At 32.5% G+C, this 21,831-nt stretch overlaps 1 protein-coding gene across 4 annotated transcripts in view; it reads right to left on the bottom strand.

Moving 5' to 3' along the window:
* Nucleotides 1-301: 301 nt before the first annotated feature.
* Nucleotides 302-21,831, bottom strand: part of SATB2 (SATB homeobox 2) — a 228,995-nt gene continuing 207,465 nt past the window's right edge. For all 4 annotated transcript variants that reach the window (XM_074302769.1, XM_074302770.1, XM_074302768.1 and 1 more), the window contains one exon: nucleotides 302-3,276. In XM_074302769.1, coding sequence (XP_074158870.1) covers nucleotides 2,815-3,276 — 462 coding nt within the window. In that variant the 3' untranslated portion in view covers nucleotides 302-2,814. The remainder of the gene's footprint in view (nucleotides 3,277-21,831) is intronic.

Genomic DNA, 21,831 nt, shown 5'->3' with positions numbered 1-21,831 from the left:
CTATGATGTTTGCCCGATCATATTTTGTTTCTTAAATGGAAGAACTTCCCTCTCCCCCCCCCAGATCTGCTCATTTGAAAAATTCAATGGGAATGAAAGCAAGACCCAGTAAATCACTTGACAAATTAAGTCATATTTATTGAATGCGTTTTATTTCAACAACCAAAAAATTCTAACAGCCTAACAATGCACATAAGTTAAAAATTAATTATCACTTAGTGATAACAAAGATAAAGTTGATTTACATGGAAAAAAAAAAGAACATTTACAATATGTTAATCCTTATTCACATTGTTGATACTGCAATAAAACACAATTTGTTTTTTTTTTTTTTTATTTCACAAAAAAGGCGGAAAATTGTGCTTTGTCAAGAGGCACTACAAGAGAAAGTTTCTTTTTCCAAATAGATATTATATGACAGATATTGAATAAATAGACATATATGCATTGTAATTCGCAAAGTTCTGGCAAGACCACAGGCTAAAATGCCCACAGATTCACTTTGAACCACTGCAGACTTGGCAGTGAAATTAAAAATAAAAGGCAAGACTTAGCATTGAAAAATACCTAATAAATTTTTGGTTGAAGTGTAAAAGATACCAAATGCTGATGCCATCAATAGATGAACCACCTTGCAAGAGCTTGGCAAAAATCAGTTTCCATTACATGTACATAGTGATTTCAGCAACAGTGTAAGAAGACAATTTTGAAGGAGTAACTCTGAGGAGAACGTAAAGCAGCAACCATTGGAACTTCGGATCAAAGCTGCAGCATACTACAGAAAAAGAAAGGATGAGCACTAAGTTTTGTAGCAAACAACCATCCTTTTGCAAAGGTATGTGACGTTCAGGTCAAGATAAGTTCTAAACATTTTTATTTGAAAAAGTACAGGAAAATGTTCCTTTAAAAACTCCAGAGGTTACTGAGCAGCTAGAATTAGCTTGTATTGCAACATGTCTTCTCCCTGTATATTGTAAGTTCTGAGTAAATATCTACACATAGAGGTTTTTTTAATCCTACCTTTTATACCTTTCAAATATATAAATAGTATTAACAGTTATATTACAATGCTTGTGTAGTAAACAGAAAATAACTTTCAAAGTGATATTGCATGAGGTCTTTGACAAGGTTGCATGAAAACACAACTTAAAAGATCAAAGCACAAGGGATGACTGTCTGCCCTGCTTACCACTTGAAAGCAGGGGTTCCATTTATATAGACTAGGGTTGAAAGTGAAGTCTCCTCTGGGAATATCCATGGAAGTGGCAATAATGTTACTGAGGTTTGAGGATGGGGGGAAGCTAAGACCAGTAACACTAGGAGAATGAAGCTTGTCTGCTCATTCTATAGAAGACTCAGTCAACATGCTGAAGTCCTGTTGGCTTGATGATAGATCTCTGTTCTGGCTAGCTAGGTCACTGAAGGGAGGGAAGGTAATCATTGGTGACTACTGAAACTCCCTATTTTATTTTGCATAGCCCAGAGCTGCACAATTGCTTAGCAAAAAAGGTTTCTCTCTGGAGGGCCAGCCAGTTATGGAAATGGGCTGTTGTGTATGATACAGTGACTGGAAATGTTTAGTTCCATGGACAGAAGAGCATGAAACAGAGGGAGTCCCACAGTTACCCAAAGATAGCTCTAGGGGAGAGAGAAACCAGATCTCTGAGCAAGAAAGCTCTTCAACTGTACATTTTCTTTTAACCAAATATATTTCTCAGGATGTAGTTTTGTCATCCTACAGGGAGAGAGGATTGTTTTTTGTATTTAAAAACAAAACAAAACAAAAAAGCATTTTTAAAAGATCAGACTTAACTCATTTTAAGCTCTGAAGCTGAGAACAGATAAATACCATGATAAAACTTGGTTTTATAGTATGAATTTCACACAGCCAATCTCAAAATGCTACTTTATCAAGACCTCAATAGTGAACAAGCTTTTCCATACTGTAGTTCGGTTTTGCTTGTTTTGACTTCCACTCAAGTTCATCTGTTCACTACAGGAAGGACCAGTTGAGTAACGGAACATGTTGGATCATTTTAAGTGTGCATTGTGTCTTAAAAGTAATTGGACTTTGTCTTCTTAAGGTGCCCTGATTTTTTTCCGCTTCATTTTCTTTTCTCTCTTTTATTTTTGGCAGTGTGATTTATTTTGTTAAATAGATACCTCAATAATTAACCATCAAGCTGCCAACTAGGAAGGTAGAGAATAAAAAAAAATAAAATCAAATCAGGGACATAGAAAATAAATAGGAATTCAAAAAATAGTCACCACACCCTGAGAGCAGGAGGCAGTTTATCAAAAAGCCAAAGCAACTCATTGAGAAGTGGTTTTAATACATAAACAAGTCTTGTCTTTAAGAACCCATTTCACAGTCTATTCTTTCAGATTGTAAAGTTCTCTGTCCCATGCAATTTTAATATATATATATGTAAATATATTTATATACATATACATATACACACACACTTGTAGTTTCCTTCATTTATTTTATAGATCTTTTCTTCCGAGAACTTGCTTTGCATTTCTTCCATAAGTGCAAGGTTAATGAAGGCATAGTTTTATGTGATTACAATTATTTTTCCAGTCAAATGTAAAAGTGTAACACTCAAGTGTCTGTGTCAAGATGACTAATTCAGCAATACTGAACTCATTCAGTCTGCACTTTTATCCTGTGCAGCAAAGAAATGTCAAAAAGGGGAAGAAAAAAATTTAAAATATGAAAAAACAAACCTAAAAAATGAAACAAAATAAAAAAGAAAATAGAAACAGAAAATCCTTGGACCAATGTCTTGCTTTTCGTGTTGTGATTTCACATTATCTCTGGTCAATTTCTGGGGGAGCCGGCTTGTTTTTGTCAGCATTTTCCTCCTCAGCTTCCACTTTGTACATTTCCTCAGAGCCTTCTTCACTCTCATTTTCCTCTGATTCAGTCAGCAGCTCTTCATCCTTGTACTCGGCCACATCAACCCCTGTACCCAAATGCTCTTTTAACTTCCCATGGTGCTTCACATGGTACCTCTGGTTCTGGAAGAATTTGATGATGGTATGTTTGGGGAGATCCAGCTGAGCAGAAAGGGTGTGGATAGCCTCCTGGTCAGGGTAGAGCCCCACATCATGAATAAAGCTCTGAAGGATTCCCAGAGCCTCTAACGAGATCTTGGTGCGAGACCTGGGCTTTTTGGTACAACTGTCCTCCGCAGGAGGAGGTGGAGGTGGGGCTTCTTCTCTAGGAGGGGAACTTTCCTTGGCTGGCTGAGACTGTTGTCTATGAAGAACCTAATAATTAAAAGAGATATTCACATTTAGTTTAAATTTGCAAGTTTCTTTCTTAAAAAAATAAAGATTTAAAATCCTTAGACGACAATCTCCTAAAAAGTGCAGATAATAAATACAGACATTCATGTTTTGAAGAATCTAACTTCTGCTGAACTTAAAACTCCATTATGCAAATGAAAATTTGTACAAAGAAAACTGTGAGAATACCAAATGACTGGTACTCCTAGAAGCAATATTGGTAACAAAACAGAAGAAAAGGTATGATATTCTATTTTTATTTATTTGTTATAGTAGTATTCATGATAATATCATTCTATAATAAGAAGGGTTTAATGTTTCTGTTAGCATGTAAATTCTGCAGATAAATTATGATCCTTGTATTCAGAAGATACAATATCATTTGGTTAAGTAAATATTAACTTTATGTTTTTTTTCCTCTTTTGTTAATATAAATACTTAACAATAACACACATTTATGTGGTATTTTATAATATAGACAATACTTTCCCAACAACAACCCTAGCATTCTTTTATGCTTTGTATGAACTTTTAAAAGTCTGAGTACTGAATTTAGCACTTTCTTGAGATGAAGGAAAAGATCACTGTTATATTTGTCTAAGTAGTAAGCAAAGGTGGGTGGGGCATCTAACTTCTGTTAAAAACAAATATATAGATTCTTGGTTCACTTTCCCCATCCGTATGTTCCCTGCCTTCTTAGCTAAAATATTTCAGCCTCCAAAGCTGTTACTTCAATTAAAAAACAAAAATAAAAATAAATGAATTAATAAATATAATAAAACTCACTCATACACCCCAGTCTCAAGAGCTCAAGATAATAAAATGGGTTTCCACTAGAATTAAAATGGCAGCTTTTGTTGAGATTAAATCAAATATTTAATGCAAATTCAGCAAACCTTACATTCCTCAAAAACAACATAACAAATGGAAGAGATTGAAACTCTCTGTATAAAAATTGAAATCAACACAAAAGATTTCAAAAGTATATTTGTAAAAATATGCTAACTGCTAATAGAAGAAATGTTCTTTGCATTCTTTCTATACCATTTTCAATTAAGAGTAAATGCAAAAAGCATTAGCAAAAAAATGAAAGCTAGGGCCCTTCAGCATTCTAATCATAATCATCAGAAAAAACCCCAGTTGCATGTAAATGCTTATTTTTTAGATAAGAATTGTGGTGACATACAGATATTGACATTTCTGATATAATTCATGGACTCAGAGAATATTCTAATTACTGAACCTACTTAACAATAGGTGATGATTTTGTTTTCTGATAGGAATTTTACTATATATATGTATACATACATATATATATATATATACTATGTATGTATGTATGTATATATACACAAAATTTATACTTCATAAAACCCATATTAAGGATGCTATTAGAAAATTGCACCAATTAGAAAACAAAAGCGAATTTTAAAATTCCATTTTCTAAATTATGCCTGTCTTTCTAGGAAGGAATCAACATAAATGTTTAATTATTTAAATAACTATATTGTTCTTTGAGACTTTGTTTTGTTTTGTGTTTGTTTATTTCGTGTGTTTTTTCATTTTCCACAGTTTAGACTTAGATCAATTTCAAAGTCTAGATTTATGAATTTCTAACATTTATGCAAGAGGGTTTATTTCATTATAAGCACAGATGACAGGTGTATGTGTTTCACCTCTATCTGCTTTTAACTTGAAATTAGTATAAGAAAAAAATAATAAGAAAAACTAAATTTGAAGGAGTTCTTCATGGGAAAAACATGAACAAATGACAGGACATATGTCAATAGTCCACAAAAAACTTCTGAACTGGACCTAGAATAGGCAGTTGGTGCTATGTATGTTCAAAGCAGATATTAGAAAATAAGTGTGCTGTACGTGTCCTCTGTTTTCTGAAAACAGAATTTTCACAACAGAAACCAACTATATAGAAACATATTAGATCTCTGTTTAGTCAGTCAATTCTTTAAACTAGTATTATATGGCATTTTAAGACATTTTCCCATGGATAACTGTACTATCTTTGAGCAATTCAAATTGCCAAAAATATGGAATGACATTAACATATAAATGATTTTTCTTGCTCTGACTGAAAGAGAAATCACTGGTTTCACAAAGAAAGGAAAATAGATTTTTTTGAGTATTTAGGTATTTTTCATCAGTCAGAAATCTTTCCCAATAGAAAGATCATAGAAATAAAACAGGCCATTTCAACTTACAAAATGAGTTATGTTCCCAAAACATGTTTGTAAAATTATTATTTAGTATTCAGTATGTATTTTCCTATAGAAACATTATAAGATGTGGTATATATATTCACACTCCTGCCCAAGATCACCCATTAAATATTGAATTATAACATTTTGTTAATAATAGGGAATATTGGAATTATCATTATAAAATGCATTTAAAGGCTAATTGGTGATACCCAGTAAACATTTACTTATTGCAGGTCTAGAAGGTAAAGTGAATCACTGATTGGGGCAAGAAAGGGGCTGAGGAAAAGAAATGAAGCAGAAACAAAGTATATAGAAACTTGTGGATAAAAGTCATGAGAAACTATGTTGTCTAGGAACATTTGGGTGATACAATGGATTCAGGAAGAACTGAAGTTAAATTGGGCCTCAGACACTTAATAACTGTGTGATCCTGAGCAAGTCAAGCCCATTTGCTTCATTTTCTCATTGATAAAATGAGGACATACTGGAGATGGAAATGGCAAAGCATTCTAGTATCTTTGCCAAGAAAACCTCATAGACAAAGTCCATGGGGTTACATGGAGTCAAACACAACTAAACAAATGAACAACATATCATTTAGTATGAAATAGCTTGTTACCAGTATCCCACAACATTAGTGCATCCATTTTTTCTTCTACATATCCCAGCAATTGGCCTGGATGCTTCTCCTTCTGCTGACATAATTCCTTGTACATCAGAGGTGCTTAATAAATCCTTATTGAAATGAGTGTTTAAATTTGATATCTGTAATTCTTACCAAGTGTTTCCTCTCAATGAACTAAAATCCATTACTCTAAAATCTTTGTACTGTTATTTTTGATATCTTTCCTCTTGAGTTAAGCTAGAAGAGTCCAATCATTTTTTCACATGACATATAAATTATTGCTTCCTAGTAATTTTTCTAGGGGAGGAATTTGAGATTTAAAAAGCTACAAATATTTTCAGAACACAACCTGAAACCCGCTTATACCCAAGCAGCTCCCTTATGTGAGGATACACACTGTTTGCCTTCAGTACCAAGTGATTTTTAAAAACAAAATGAACAAAAATGCTAATATGACCAAAGTGGACAAAAAAAAAAGATAAAACCTTCAGTGTTCAAATATGTTTTCAAGGCCACAATGAAAACCAGCTGGGAGCCATGTGCAAAATATAATATAAGCCTGCAGGGGAGGAAGTAAGATATTGAGTGATTAAGTCTAGGAAAATATATAATGTAGTATACCATTTTGGGGGTACTCTGGATTACTTACAATAAAAGGTTATGATCTTTTAAAAATATAAAGCAAGAAATTATAAAGCAGGTAACTGATACAGGGTAGAATATTGAAAATATAAGTAGGTGACAGATGAAGGAAGTGATCATAATAATGTTACATAGAAAATTAGGGTAGTTAAGTGACACAGTTGGTAAAGGACGGGGCTTGGAGTCATGAAAACTTGAGTTGAAATACAACTTATGACACTAATTACTTCTGTAACCTTGGGAAAATCACAGAAACCTCAGCCTCAGTTTCCTGATCTATAAAATGGGGATAGCACCTACCTCCCAGGGTTGCTGTGAAGAAGATAGTCATAAAGTACTTAGCATCATTCCTGACATGTAATATAAATGTTAGCTATCAATTACACTCTTTTCTTAAGAAAAAATCTTTAGATGAGTAACTTGGATTCAGGTCAGGAATAGTTGCATAAATCTATCAACAGGCACTATGGAAAAACAAGAGTGTGGATGGTCATTATTGTTCTTCCATTTTAGATCTGCATTTGGCACAACTCAGTACCCTTATGACATTCACTTCCACTTACCAACCCCCCCTTTTTTTTTTCTAATGATAAAACTATTATGATTTAACTCAAAGAAAAATATCCCTCATCTCTATAAATGGAAAGAATACCAATCTGGTAATCAGACAACATGGATTTTGGATTTGGCTGGCTTTGGTCAAATAACATTAAATAAATTATAAATTGTTACATAAATATTCTGTGATTCTCCAACATTAGTAAACAAACATTTAAATTGCAAGTATTTGCTATAATTACTCAACTTGAATATGTATTGACATTGTTGAAAAAATATAAAAAATGAGGTAATAATGACTTCCTTTTGAGGTGATATGTTATGTAAACTATAACAATGAATTAAAAATTTTGTTTTACCAAGTTATCAGTATAATGTATTTATTCTTTTTAAAATATATATAATTTTTCTTTTCTCAAAAACTTAATTGTGTAAAAATATGTTATGTGGAATTGTGGTTATCAACAGTTACACTGTCTTATATAACTTTTTCTATTTCTCAAAATAGGAATTTTAAGAAAAAGGGATGTTCTATTTACAAAAAATCAACTTTGGTGTGAATGAGGAGAATCATCTATGAATTACTAACCCCAATATTTGGAATTTTGCTATCATCTTTCTGAGAAGAGAAAACAGTATTTATCATAAAGTTCTGAAGACAATATAACAAATAAAACCTGGACTTGGAGTTAGAAAAATCTGGGATCAAATTCAGGCTGTACCATTTGCTAGCTATGTGACCATGAACAACAAATCTCTTTATCTCCTTAAGCTTCAGTTTTAAATGGAGACAATAATAATTGCCTTACCTATTACATAGAGCTGTTGTTTATATATATATATATATATATATATATATATATATATATATATATATATATATATATATATATATACATATATAAGTTACACTACTTTCCTAGATCAGTAAAAATGTTAGCAAAATTAAAACTAGATCAGATATCTATTGTGATTTCTTTGTTTGGAAAATTTTCTAGGGAAATAACATACAAGCCTTTTTTTTTTTTTTTTTTTTAACTAACATGGGTGACAAAGAATGTCAGCATCCTATTATAGCACTTGAAATGTTCTATCATAGTCTTCAGTCTCCCAATTAGCCATTTTATAAGGCCTAGCAACAAACACCAGAAATGTTCTACATTATCATCCTAAGGTTCATAAATGGTCTGAAGTGCAAAGGTTCTTTATCATTCCTCATTTCATAATCAAAAGCAATCCTCAATACATTTAAATTTTTGAGGGCAATACTTTAGATGACTTACATAGTGCTATGTAATGCACAGCAGCCTCTTCCCAAGAATTATAAACATGTTTCCTACCCAAAAGCTCAGCACAGAGACCATAGGTTAAAAAAAAATACCTATAAACTAAGTTATTTCAGAAAGGAGTGTAGAATTCATGAGGAAAAATTGGATCAGGTATTACTATTTGCCTTGCTGCTTTTTGATTTAAAATATTGTCACCTATAAAACATTCACTCAGATAAATAGTTCAACACTAGTTCTAACTTCAATTGAATTATTTTCGTAGAGTTAATCCTTATAGTTGTAATTTCACATGCTGACATAATAAACGGGTATTAAAGATTGGTGTTTAGCTTTGCTGCCTGGGGGTGAGAGGGAGGAGGTAGAAAAGAGTGAGAAAAGAGGAAGGATTATACTGTATCCTAAGGTCAAAACTCAGGAAAATCTGTTATTAAAAAAAAAAATCTATGAAGTGATGACAAATTGCAAACTACAGGTGTTAGATTACATTGTGACTTCAGGCAGGTTTAATATAAGTTGGTCTCCTTTTACAATTGCTCTTAGCAAATACTGCTATAGGTAAGGGATTAAAAAAGACAGTACTCAATAAAAGAAAAGCATGTCAAGAGAAATCAATACCAATGTGCAAAACGATAGAAAGCTGGACATAGAAATGTGTGTTCAGTTTCATCCAGCCTTAGCTTAGTCTGATTTTCCTTTAATACTGCAACTAAAATGCTCCTGTCACATCTTTTTCAATGTAGTTTAACAATCTAGAAATACACACTTTGTGTAGACATCAAAAAAGAAAAACATTAACAGTATACATTGTAATTAATCTATTACATTTTTACTTAAATTTCATAAGTTCCATAGTTTTTATTTCCTCCATAAAAACAGCTTGCTATGTCTCCTCAAACTGCTGTCAATTAAACATCCATCAGTGAAACTGAAGATGAGCCTCTTGAAGCTTAAAGCTTATCCTCAACAAAATTTTGCTCAGTAAGACGTTCTCTGCTCAGTAAGTAAAGCTTGTTCTATGCTCATAAGCTCAGTTCCCATCACCATGGAGAAGCATCAAGTAGAATTTTAATGATAATGTTTATTAATCATAATAAAAACTCCAACCAAAAATAATAAATAACCTGTCTATATAGGTTTATAAAGTTTTTTGGGCCACTGAGAGGTTAATTCATTTGTCCATAGCCACTTTATTACAAAGATATTTTATCTTGAAGGTAGAACAACTCAATAAAGAAATCTGAATTATATATTTTTAATTTGGTCAGAAAGCAACATCACTCATGAACATACATTTAGTCAATTTAATTTAATAAATGTTTATTAATCAAGCAATAAATATTTGTGTTAGACACTGAGATTACAAGTAGCCAAAAGAAAGTCTATCAAAGATAAAGCATAAATATATGTATATTTAAAACATGTATATGTTATATATGTGTTTAAATATATAATTTTAGAAATAGTTATACAGAAAACATAAAATAACCATATATAAAATAAATACAAAAATATAAATTATTTTGCTTTTTTTGATGTTTTGAGAAGGAAGGCACTTACAATTAAAAAAGCACAGAGAGTTTTATGTAGCAGATAACTTAAAATTACAGGTGAGGAGGGAAAAAGTACATTTCAGGCACTGAGTGGGGGGGAAGACTGTAAATGCACAAATCATGGAGATGGAGTGTCATGTGTGAAGAATAAAAAGGAGGTCAGTTTGATCACACTTTAGAATGATCTATTAATCTCCTATGGGTAAGGCATGGTGTTAGGTGCTCTGGAAGGAAAACAGATGAATCTCTATTTAAATTCTGCATGACCATCAGGATCTAGAAGAATGGTTTGTTTGTTTGTTTGTTTAACAAATAAACAAGAACTTAATAATTAAACGCTATTGGAATCAAACCTGAGGATACCAGCAATGTTGATAATTTGTGTTCTTTGTTATCTTTCTATACAGGTAGTTCAGATGAATGACAGTACTTTGTTTAAATAGATTTAAGATGAATTAAGCATGTCTCAATTGAAATGAGAATATGAATGATTAAAAAAAAAGGTTCCTCTAGGTAGAACTTAGACATGTAGTAATTCAGATATAAATATTTAATATATTGTAATTATATCTTCTCTTTTATTATCATGATCATCTAAACATTTTTAGTGAGCTTTTTAGAGCTTTATATTGGTTGACTGTTCTACCTAAATAAATAAAAATCCTGTGGAAAATGCAACTCTTTAATGATAATGGAAGAGGAAAAATAATATAGGCATTGACAAAACTAGTTTTAGCTAAAGGGATTCAGTTTTTTTTTTTTTTCTTATTAACTGAATAACTAAAAACACAAGTTTTAAAGAGATTGTTTTGCTTTTGTTTTTATGAAAGAAAGTAGTGCAAATCTGGCATAGAGCCTTCAAATTAGCATGTGGGAATAAAGTCACCATTTTTCTTCTTGCCCATTGTTGTTATCCTATGACTATTGATTTAGGGAACTCCTGGCATAAAAAAACACTACAACCAATGTAGATGAGCAATCCATCCATAATTTCAGAGAGTTTTCTGGGTCATTTGTCCATGGCTCCCATAATCATTTTATCTTGTATATAGCCATTTTATCTTGTAGTAGAACTTACAGAACTCGTTTTTTATCAGCTAAGCTACTCTGCTCTTGAAGGTACCAATATTTGAAGTTAAAATAACCATGGATAAGCTCTAAAAAGCTTATAAAAGCTACAAAAATGCTAAAGAGTTAGAGGAGGAGGATGAGGTAAAAATTGGTGTTGGCAATGGCATTAACAAATTGAAATTTAAATAATCAAAGACATGGTTATAAAAGTATATGAAATTCCCATACCTTTAAAAGGAATGGTCTCATTACCCTCTTGTACTAATTCAATCAGTTACTTAGTTTCAAAAGCTTTTTGAAGGCCTACACATAATTTTATTATCAGCACACCTAGAACATGTAAACACCTTGAGAGTAGGAATTGTTTTATTCTTTATATTTATACACTTAGTGCCTAGGACAAAGTCTATCACATAGAAGGTATCTAATAAATACATGTTAATTGTGCTTTACTGAATATCACATATATGAATTAATGAGATATGAATTTCCCAGTTTTCATTCTTAAATGGATAAAAAAAATTAAAAAGGGACAAATATACAAATGCATATTTTCTTTTAAACAATACTAGTAGAAGAAAAATTACTTCAGGCAGCTGCTTTTTTTTTTTTTTTTTATCCCATACATAGAACTATTGGAACAAGGTTTGGGGTCTTTTTTAACTTTTAAATGGATAGGACAGAGAATAGATACAATTTATTAAAACAGACTATATAGACCCAGCCAAATAGTATGTCAATGCAGACTTCGATAATGATCAGTTTGGATAAGCACCAAGGAGCCAGAATATTTATTCAAACCTCCTCCCAAACTTCTTGGATTTATTAACCCTATGTTAGAAATCAAACACATTTATAAAAAGTGATTCAATTGTTTTTTTACATTTCTAAAAGCCAAGGTACTGGGGGTTTTATGCTCCTTTTAATTATATCAGCAAATATTTATGTTTTAGATTTCAAAAAATCTTTATAAAATTTGATGCCTGACATCATTGTTATTTTATGTATATGTTAAATAACAGAAACCCACAATAGCATGACTCTAATTTGAAAATTTTCCTGCCATATTTTGTAGCTCTTGTTCTCTTTAAAACAATCACACAATATGATGTGCATCACTAACATTGTTCACATTCTACAGGAGCAAAAATAGAGGTATTATTATTTTATATTTTCTGATTTAAAATCATTGGAAAGATTGTAATAGGCCCACAATAAGGATGAATATTTACTAACTTGCAACATGTGACACCACATAAATATGCAAGAAAAAATAAGTGAAAAAAGTTCTAATTAAATGCAAAGTAAATTGTGTACAAAGGTCCTAACTTTTTAGTTAATCTGAATGTTAAACTCACTTCCACTTAAAATCCAGGAATGACAATCCAAGGAGCAGAGATTAGTTATAAACAAAAAGTTACATATTTGATTATTTAAATAATAGCATATATTTGAAAAACAAAGTGGTTATAGCAAAGCCCTCCTTCAATTGCAAATGTCAAAATGGGGTAGGGGAAGAGATACAGGACAGCATATAATAGGGTTGTGTTGTTTATTTCTTTGTGCCATGCTAAGAAGAACTATTTTCCTGATTTTATCAGAAATTTGCTCAAAAAATAAATAAAACCTTCTTTGACAAAACTCAGATAAGTAGAACATATAAGACAAAGATATTAAGTCCGTAAGTGTGATGACACAATTGGATCAACCAAAATTTTTAGTCTTCTAGGTACTCAGACTAACTGAAGAGTTTGGATTATCTAAGAAAAGGATATGTTTAAAGTAGACATTTTATTTTAGATATGGGGAGAGAAAAGACACAAAATCTTAGCACAGAGCTTTTTAGAATCCCAGTTTTTTTAAATTTTTTTTTTTTAACAGTGGGGATAATCAGAAATCAGAACAAACTATCTATGATAATTAAAGTAAATTATGGATGTTCACCAATAAAAAGTATTACTTCATTTAATTTATTTTTTGCTTTATAGATGTAATTACTAGTATACTTAATACTAGAACTTTAGAAAACTGTGTGAATCAAACACATAAAAGCATAACCTAAGTTCCTTTTATCAAAATCAAATCTCAAGGAATGCTTTATAATCAGCTACCATGGTAAAACAAAAACAAACACATATGTTTACTATAATCATATATTCTTACATCTTAAATTTTGTTATGCCTCTTAAAGTCAAACTAGATAAATAAAGTCAAATTATCAAAGAAGATTGTCTCCACAGGAAATGAGGGAAAGGATAGCAGTCTTTTGGGAGTAGAATAAAAAATTTTTAATTAACATTTTTATCTTAATTCTGCAATGTATTTTCATGAAACATATTAATAGCACAGTTTAAAAATAAATTTTAGAGGCATAGAATAAGTACAAATTTAAACTAATTTGTAATCTATACTTTAAAAATGTGTAGTACTGGGAAATAAGCAATATTTATAATTCAGTGAAAGAGCATAGTGCTAAGTCTTCAAAAATCTTATAATAATGACCTGATACACTCTGATATACTGCAAAGCCCCAAAGGTTTTTTGTGAATCATCAGAAATTAAACTGTGTTCAATTGAGTATCAGCATTAAATCAATCTTTGATCTGCATTAAAACAAGTATAGAATCCAGGAAAAAAAAGAAAGAAAGAAAGAAAGAAAAAGAAAGAAAGAAAGAAAGAAAGAAAGAAAGAAAGAAAGAAAGAAAGAAAGAAAGAAAGAAAGAAAGAAAGAAAGAAAGAAAGAAAGAAAGAAAGAAAGAAAGAAAGAAAGAAAGAAAGAAAGAAAGAAAGAAAGAAAGAAAGAAAGAAAGAAAGAAAGAAAGAAAGAAAGGATCAAACTGTTCTGATCAAAACCTACATTTAGTTATGGGTGTTACCTTTTCAAAAGGACACTTGAAAGCAAGATAATATCTAATAAAAAGCTACCATAAACCTGAAGGGCCATAGTTCAAGATGTATGAAGATCTGTTGACTAGAAACATTTAAGGATGGGGAAGGGAACAAGTATTCAGTAAGCACCTACTATGTACTAAGCATTGTTCTAAATCCTTTACAAATATCTCCATGGGTTGCAGAACAATCCTGTCATCTCCATTTTACAGTTGAAGAAACTGAGGTCAAGGAAGATTAAGTGACTTGTTTAGCATCATACAGATAGTGTCTGAGAACACATTTGAATTCAGGTGTTCCTGAACTCAGATCCAATGTCCCATCTACTGAGCCACTTACCTACCTAGAGAAGACAAACTAATACTTAAGATCTTTGACATGCTTTTACTTAGAAGTAGATTAGACTCCTTCTACTTGGCCCCAGGAGCAATGGACAGAAGGTGTAAAATGACAGATATACCTTTAATAGAAAAAGCAAACTTTCTAAAAACCAGAGCTATCCCTCCCATGCCTTGGAAGTAGTGAGTTCCTTCCCCTTGGAGGTCTTCAAGCAAAGGTGGGCTAACACTTGATGGTTATATTATAAAGAGCATTCTTTTTCAGGACTTAAATTAAGTTCTTTCCAATTCTGAAATGCTATGATTCTGTAAATTCATTTCATTCTAATTCTAAATGTCTGCAATATATATATATATATATATATATATATATATATATAGTAAGTCAATCAGAAAATTAGAATACTTAAAACATCATGCCCCCAAATGGGAATTTGCCATAATTTCTCAATAATTAGAATAGACAGTAGAGTTATAGAGTTAAGAGCTAGAGGAGTCATTAGACATTAAAGATGATCTAGTCCAACTCTCTAATTTACATAAGAAAACTTAGGTCCAGATAATTATTTAATCTCATACAGCTATTAAGAGTCAGAGAAAGGTCTTCTGTCAATCTTCCAAAATTTCTCCATTATTCCATACTGTTTTTCATTAACAGATAACAAAAGTGAAAATTATTTATTACTACCTACCAGGAAATCAAAGAATAAAAATACTACATTATATTTCTCTTATGACATTAATATGTAATTTGCCAGCATTTTTTTTTTCTTTTACCAAAAATAACTCTATTTCTGACCATTCAATGTAGGTTGAGAGGTGTGGCCAGAAGGCAGAATTAAGACAGTTTTCTAGAAGAAAAAAAAAACAGTTTCTTGTCTTAATCTATACCATGACCCTCAGGTTGAGCCTGTTGGCTGTATCAGTAGAGAAAAGGTATTATGACAGGGAGGACAGGCCATGGTTTCAGTAAGAGGCTTTATATCTTAAAGAAAAGAGGATTGGGTTTAGAGTTCCAGAATTTTGGTTCAAATCCCAATTCCATGTGATCAAAAGCAAGCTACTTTCTTTTTCTGGGCCTCTGTTTCCCGATCTCATAAATGAGTTTGTTGGTCTCAATGAGCTTTTCACTAAATACTATCCATACCTCCACCACAAGTTCAAGATCAAGGTGGCACAAGAGATAGTTATTTAAGCCCTTAATCTCCTATGTCTACTCATGATAAGATAACTGGGCTAACAGATTCTTTTCCATTAGGGCTCTAAGTTATAAAACCAAGTGCTAAGCAGTACAAATGATTTGGTGCCCATTTTAAGATTAGATCTTAGTTCAAGAATTGAGGGAAGTGCCTTGGCCATTACTACAAAAAAAAGCCTACAAATGTTGGAGGTGAGACTCACATGTTCTAATTCAATTACTAATCATCTTTCTAAAATCTTAAAGGACTCAGTAACTGAAACATAATAATAAATCATAAATGATGGAAAGTTAAATATAAATGAACACAAAATACTATGGGTATACATTTTGTACCAAGTCATAACATATCCAAATTTATCCTTATACTGGAATGAAAGTCATTCTTCATATATGTGTGTCATAGGGCTAGATATAGAACTATTGAAAGATTAGTAAGAGACTACACACCTAAGAAAAAAGGAAAAGATGATAAATATTGGAGGAGATGTGAGAAAAGTAGGACACTAATATATTGTTGGTGGCGTTGAGAATTTATCTAGCCGGGGCAGGTAGGTGGAGCAGTGGATAGAGCACCAGCCTTGAGTTCAGGAGGACCCGAGTTCAAATCTGGTCTCAGACACTTAACACTTCCTAGCTGTGTGACCCTGGGCAAGTCACTTGACCCCAGCCTCAGGGAAAAAAAAAAAAGAAAAAAAAAAAAAGAGAATTTATCTAGCCATTCTGAAGAGCAATCTGGAACTATGCCCAAAAAGCTATCAAATTGCTCATACCCTCTGATCCAGCAGTGTTACTACTGGGCTTATATCCCAAAGAGCTCATAAAAAGGGAAAAGGATCCACATGTGCAAAAATGTTTGTAGCAGCCCTTTTTGTAGTAGCAAGGAACTGGAAAGTGAATGGATGCCCATCAGTTGGAGAATGGCTGAATAAATTATGGCATATGAATGTTATGGAATATTATTGTTCTGTAAGAAATGATCAACAGGATGATTTTAGAGAGGCCTGGAGAGACTTACATGAACTGACGCTAAGTGAAGTGAGTAGAACCAGGAGATCATTGTACATAGCAACAGCAATATTATATGATGACCAATTCTGATGAATGTGACTCTTTCCAACATTGAGATGACTGGTGCCAGTTCCAATGACCTTGTGATGAAGAGAGCCATCTATACCCAGAGAAAGGACTGTGGGCACTGACTGTGGACTACAACATAGCATTTCTACCTTTTTTGTTGTTGTTTGCTTGCTTTTTGTTTTCTTTCTCATTTTTTTTTTTTTTTTTACTTTTTGATTTGATTTTTCTTGTAGAGTATGGTAATTGTGGAAATATGTATAGAAGAACTGTACATGTTTAACATATATTGTATTACTTCTTGTCTAAGGGAACAGTGGGGGAAGGGAGGAGAAAAAATTAGAACACAAGGTTTTGCAAGAATAAATGTTGAAAACTATGCATATATTTTGAAAATAAAAAGCTTTTTAAAAAAGATTAGTGGGGAAAATAATCTAAATGGTTCATTTTCTGGTCTAATTTTAAAAGAGGCTTCTCTACATTCAGTACTCCTCCCTTCCATACCAATAGAACAGAGTAGATGGTCTAAAGTTAGAGTTAGACTTCCCTTGGGCTTTCTGCTTGCCAGCCTTTATAGTATTGCCAAGATTTTGTCAGGATATGTACTATGTATATAACTGTTCACTCCAAAATTACCGATGGTCTCTTAACCAACAAATGGAACAGCCTTTGCTCATCATATTTGCAGACTTTGGAACTGCTGCTCACCCTCTTCTCCTTGATATTTTCCTCTCTCTAGGTTTTTGTGAAACTGCTCTCTCTCCTACTTCTCCTATTTCTTCTTCTCATCAGTCTTCTTTGCTGATTTTTTTCATGTCTGTTAAGAGCTCTGTACTTGGTCCTCTTCTCCCTCTACACTATTTCTCATAGTGATTTCTTCAGCTCCCATGAATTCAATTATTATCCCCATGACTTCTCAGATATATTTATCCTTTTTTTTACCCTAATCTCTTCTCTTTCTTTGCTGTCCTTTGACACTGCTACTAGTCTAATACCAGCTCTTATAACTTCATGTCTGGATTGTTTCAATACCATTTTTGTTGGTCTTCTTGTCTTGAGTCTCCTTATTCTAGTCCAAATTTCACTCAGCTGACAAACTGCCCTTCCTAAAGTTCAGGTCTGATTATATCACCTACCTATTTAAAAGATTCCACTGTTTCTCTGCTGCTTTTAGGATCAAATATACAATCTTCCGTTTGGCTTTTAAAGCCCTTCATGCCTGATCCATCCTATCTTTTCAATCTTTTTACATCCTACTCTCCATCATGTATTCTGAAATCCAGTGATACTTCTTCACACAACATACTCCAGATACCAAATCTGGAGCACTTTCATGGAGCATATACTCCTTGCTTATATCTCTCTGTCTTTATCTTTGCCTCTTTGCTTTCTTCAAATCTCAGCTAAAGTCCCATCTTCAAGAAATTTTCCCAGTCCTCCTTAATCTTAGTGCCTTCCTTGAGAGAAAATCCCCAAATTGTCTTTGATATGTCTTGTTTGGACATAGTCATTTGCAAATAATCATTTTGAGAGGAAAAATTCCATTATTCTCTTTCTTTGTATCACCAAGGCTCAGCATTATGCCTAGCACACAGTAGAGACATTTAATACTTGCTGATTTCATTTGACCCAAATCTTTGAATTTTTTTCTGTGTCCCTTACCAGCACAATATTCTACATGCCATAGGTGCTTAACATTTGTTGAAATTTAAATCCCATTCAAATATTCAGTGAGCACCTTCTCTAGGCAGAGTACTGTGCCAGGTGCTGGGAGGAGCTATGCAAATTATAATCCCTGCCCCATGAAAATTTATCATGTACTGGGGATAAAACACAAACAGTGGTAATGATGATATGCAATATGAGATTAAATATATGCCAGAGGTTCAAAACATCTGATCTGACGGGAAGGTAATTACTGGCCAGAATTATCAAGAACATATTTTTGATAGAGGCAAAGTTTGTATTGACTTTTAAAACATGAGTAGCAATTGAACAGACTAAGGGAAATGGAGAAGATTTGGGTGCAGGAAAAATATTAAGCATAGAAAAGAGTTTAAGTAAGACAATGTATGGAGGCATATTTAGCATTGAAGGTAGTAATACTCAATAAGGCTGTGAGATAGAGTGAGACCAAAATGGGGAAAGTCTTCAATATCAGGTGAAGGAGTATGAATATGATTGGAGGCAGATGACATCCTTAATGATTTTTTGAGCAGAAGTGTGACATGATTAAATTTATAAAGAGATTATACTATAAGTAATATATGGACAGACTAGGAAGCAAAACTAGGAAATTCCAGATTTGCGAAACTCCATCTCAGATCCCCAGTTATTATCTTGAAACCAGTCTGAATCTAAATGTCAACTACTTTTCATAAGCATCTTAAAAAAGCTTTGCCAGAAAGAACAATTATTTGTGGCACAATAGAGAGAACATCAGATAGGGAGTTAAGGGATTTATAAAATGTAGTAGTTGAGTGACCTTGGGTCTCTTCCAGCTCTTACAGTCAATGATTCTCTTGGATCAAACAAAAGAGCAAAGCATTATTATATAGTAGGTATCAAACAGTAATTTAAAGAAATTCAGCAAGGAAATGTAGTCCTTCTAGTCTAAACTAAAGACAGTTTCCTAAAGGAAATCTCTGAGGTCAACCAGCAATTAACTGAAAGGTTTTGATTGAAAAGGCTATTGACTACTCTCTTCCATTCAACAGCTTCCTGTTTATTATACTTCAGGAGCTGACTAGGTGCCAAGACATTAAGCTGTCAATAAAGTATTAATACTGAGGCACAACCCTCCTGCCCTCCCACTCTGTCCCTTCAGGCAAATATGTTTAAGCTAAGGAGCTACAGACAGCCAATGCAAATTTTCTAGCCCTGAGATGGAAATTAATTTTTTTACTTGGTTTTAGTTTGTATGTGGTCATCAGTGTTCACTGAGTATTTATTGTAAAAATAGGATTGTGAGTTACAAATGTTCACTTAGGTGAGGTTAACTAACAGTTGAGTGTTTTTTTGTTTTTTTTTTAATCACTGAAATGATGGGTAACATGCACTGAAAGCTGATTTTCTTTCGCAAGCCATATTTAACAGCTTCTAAATTGTATTTAATAAACACTTTACAAAGAGAAATGAGAAGTTATTTAAAATGCAGTTTATAGGTCCCTGCCATTCAGCATCTGGAAAGCAGTTGTACATTAAAAAAAAAAAAAACAACAAAAAACTTTTAATGAATTTAATAGAGAAAAGCACTTTAATTAAATGCTGTCAAAGAGGATTGTATTAATGACTGTACACTGAGGAATTTAAAGCAAGCCAAGTTTATTTAGCAAATAGAAACTGGGCTTTCAAAGGCTGCAACTATTTATTTTGTTTCGGTCACTGTATAGTTAGGTGATTGTAATGCCAACTAAAATCAGTTAAGTTATTAGATATGACTTTATTTATTATGCATTATTAAAATTTCCAATTCCTTTCAGGGATATATTCAGTTCATTCCTTAAATGAAATAGATTGCAAAAATATCCCATTGCAAAAATATCCCGTCTATCTAGGAAGGGTTAATGGAAGATAAAATTATTCTTATTTTTATCTAAAAATTTTTTTTTCTATAGGGCAAAATGAATACTTCTCACTTTTTTGATCATCATCTCATGAAAATGGGGAGAATTTTCCTCTGTTCATCTAGTTAGAATGGCTATACATTGAGCATAGAGTCACAGTGGCATGTAAATCAGTATGTTTTCCCCCCTCACATCCTCTTCCCTCCTTTCATTCTCCTTTCTTCCACAATGTTGCTACTGAGAATAATTTATTCCATTTCATATTAAAGTATGCTTTTAAAAATGCCCAGAGCTCTTTAAAAAATCTCCTTTGGGATTTTATTGTAATTTTTTTAGTCTAAAACAAGAACTGGCGAAATTCTTGGTTCTACTAAGAGAAATGTACCAACTAGTGGATGGAATTTAGGGGTAATGAGGAAGAGGATTCCTTTCTGGTATCTCTTTTGAAGACTTTGAATACAAGACAAAACTACTATTAATCAGAAAACAAGCCAACCAAAAACAAAGATCTAATGTATGAAAGCTGTATAAGATTGGAAGACTGCTATGGCTGAAAAATACTAGGTGTATATCAAAATGATTTTCTCTACTCTCTGTAAAAATGCAATTACCCATGATCTGCTAAATCGGTAAAGGATTTAAAATAATTCTTTGGGAAATAAGAATCCTTCTTGGGACTGAGACACTGAGACTTCCATGACATGATAAACTAATACATACACACATATACATATACACCCATTCTGTCTGTAAATTTTAATTCAAAACATGAGGATGGAGGAGGAGGGAAATAAAAAGCAAAATCCGGTAACCTATTTCCTTTCAGTAATATAATGATCATAAATGGTGACTTTAAACTTTCTAAACAAATAATCTAATTTTTAATCCTCCCCTTCCCAAGTTATTTATTAAAATCATATGTTTGAACTCTGTCTCCGTAGTTCTGTGACTACTAAACAACTTACTTTTCCCATCTGCATTGCGTCATTTCAGAATACTTTTTGCAATGCTACAAATACAGATTAGTAGAAAATAGGCATTGACTACATGTAATTCTAGGCATGAATAATACTAGTATGTAAAGCAATTTAGATTGTGTATTCATATAGCAATACAGCATATCTTTTTTGACATGTTATAGCACAAATATTTAAATAGAGAAATTATATGGAAACCAGCTCATATATCTCCTAGCATAGTTAAACCAGCAGTTCCAAACTGGCCTAGCTGATTGATTCTTGTGAATAAAATGTAGATAATAGTGTTCTGATAAATTTACATATGGGCCAACTAATGAGTGCAGTGGATAGAGTGCCAAGTTTGGGGTCAGGAATCATCTTCATAAATTCACATCTGTCCTTAGACACTAGCTGTGTGACCCTAGGCGAGTCTAGTTTACTCATCTATAAAATGCTGGAGAAGGAAATGGCAGACCACTGTAATAACTTTGTCAAGAAAACTCCAAATAGGATCACAAAGGGTCAAATATGACTGAAAAATGACTAAGTAACAAGA

The sequence above is a fragment of the Sminthopsis crassicaudata genome, chromosome 3, assembly GCF_048593235.1.
Source record: "Sminthopsis crassicaudata isolate SCR6 chromosome 3, ASM4859323v1, whole genome shotgun sequence".
In the NCBI taxonomy this organism is placed as follows: Eukaryota; Metazoa; Chordata; class Mammalia; order Dasyuromorphia; family Dasyuridae; genus Sminthopsis; species Sminthopsis crassicaudata.
This window is presented reverse-complemented; position numbering and strand designations above follow the sequence as displayed.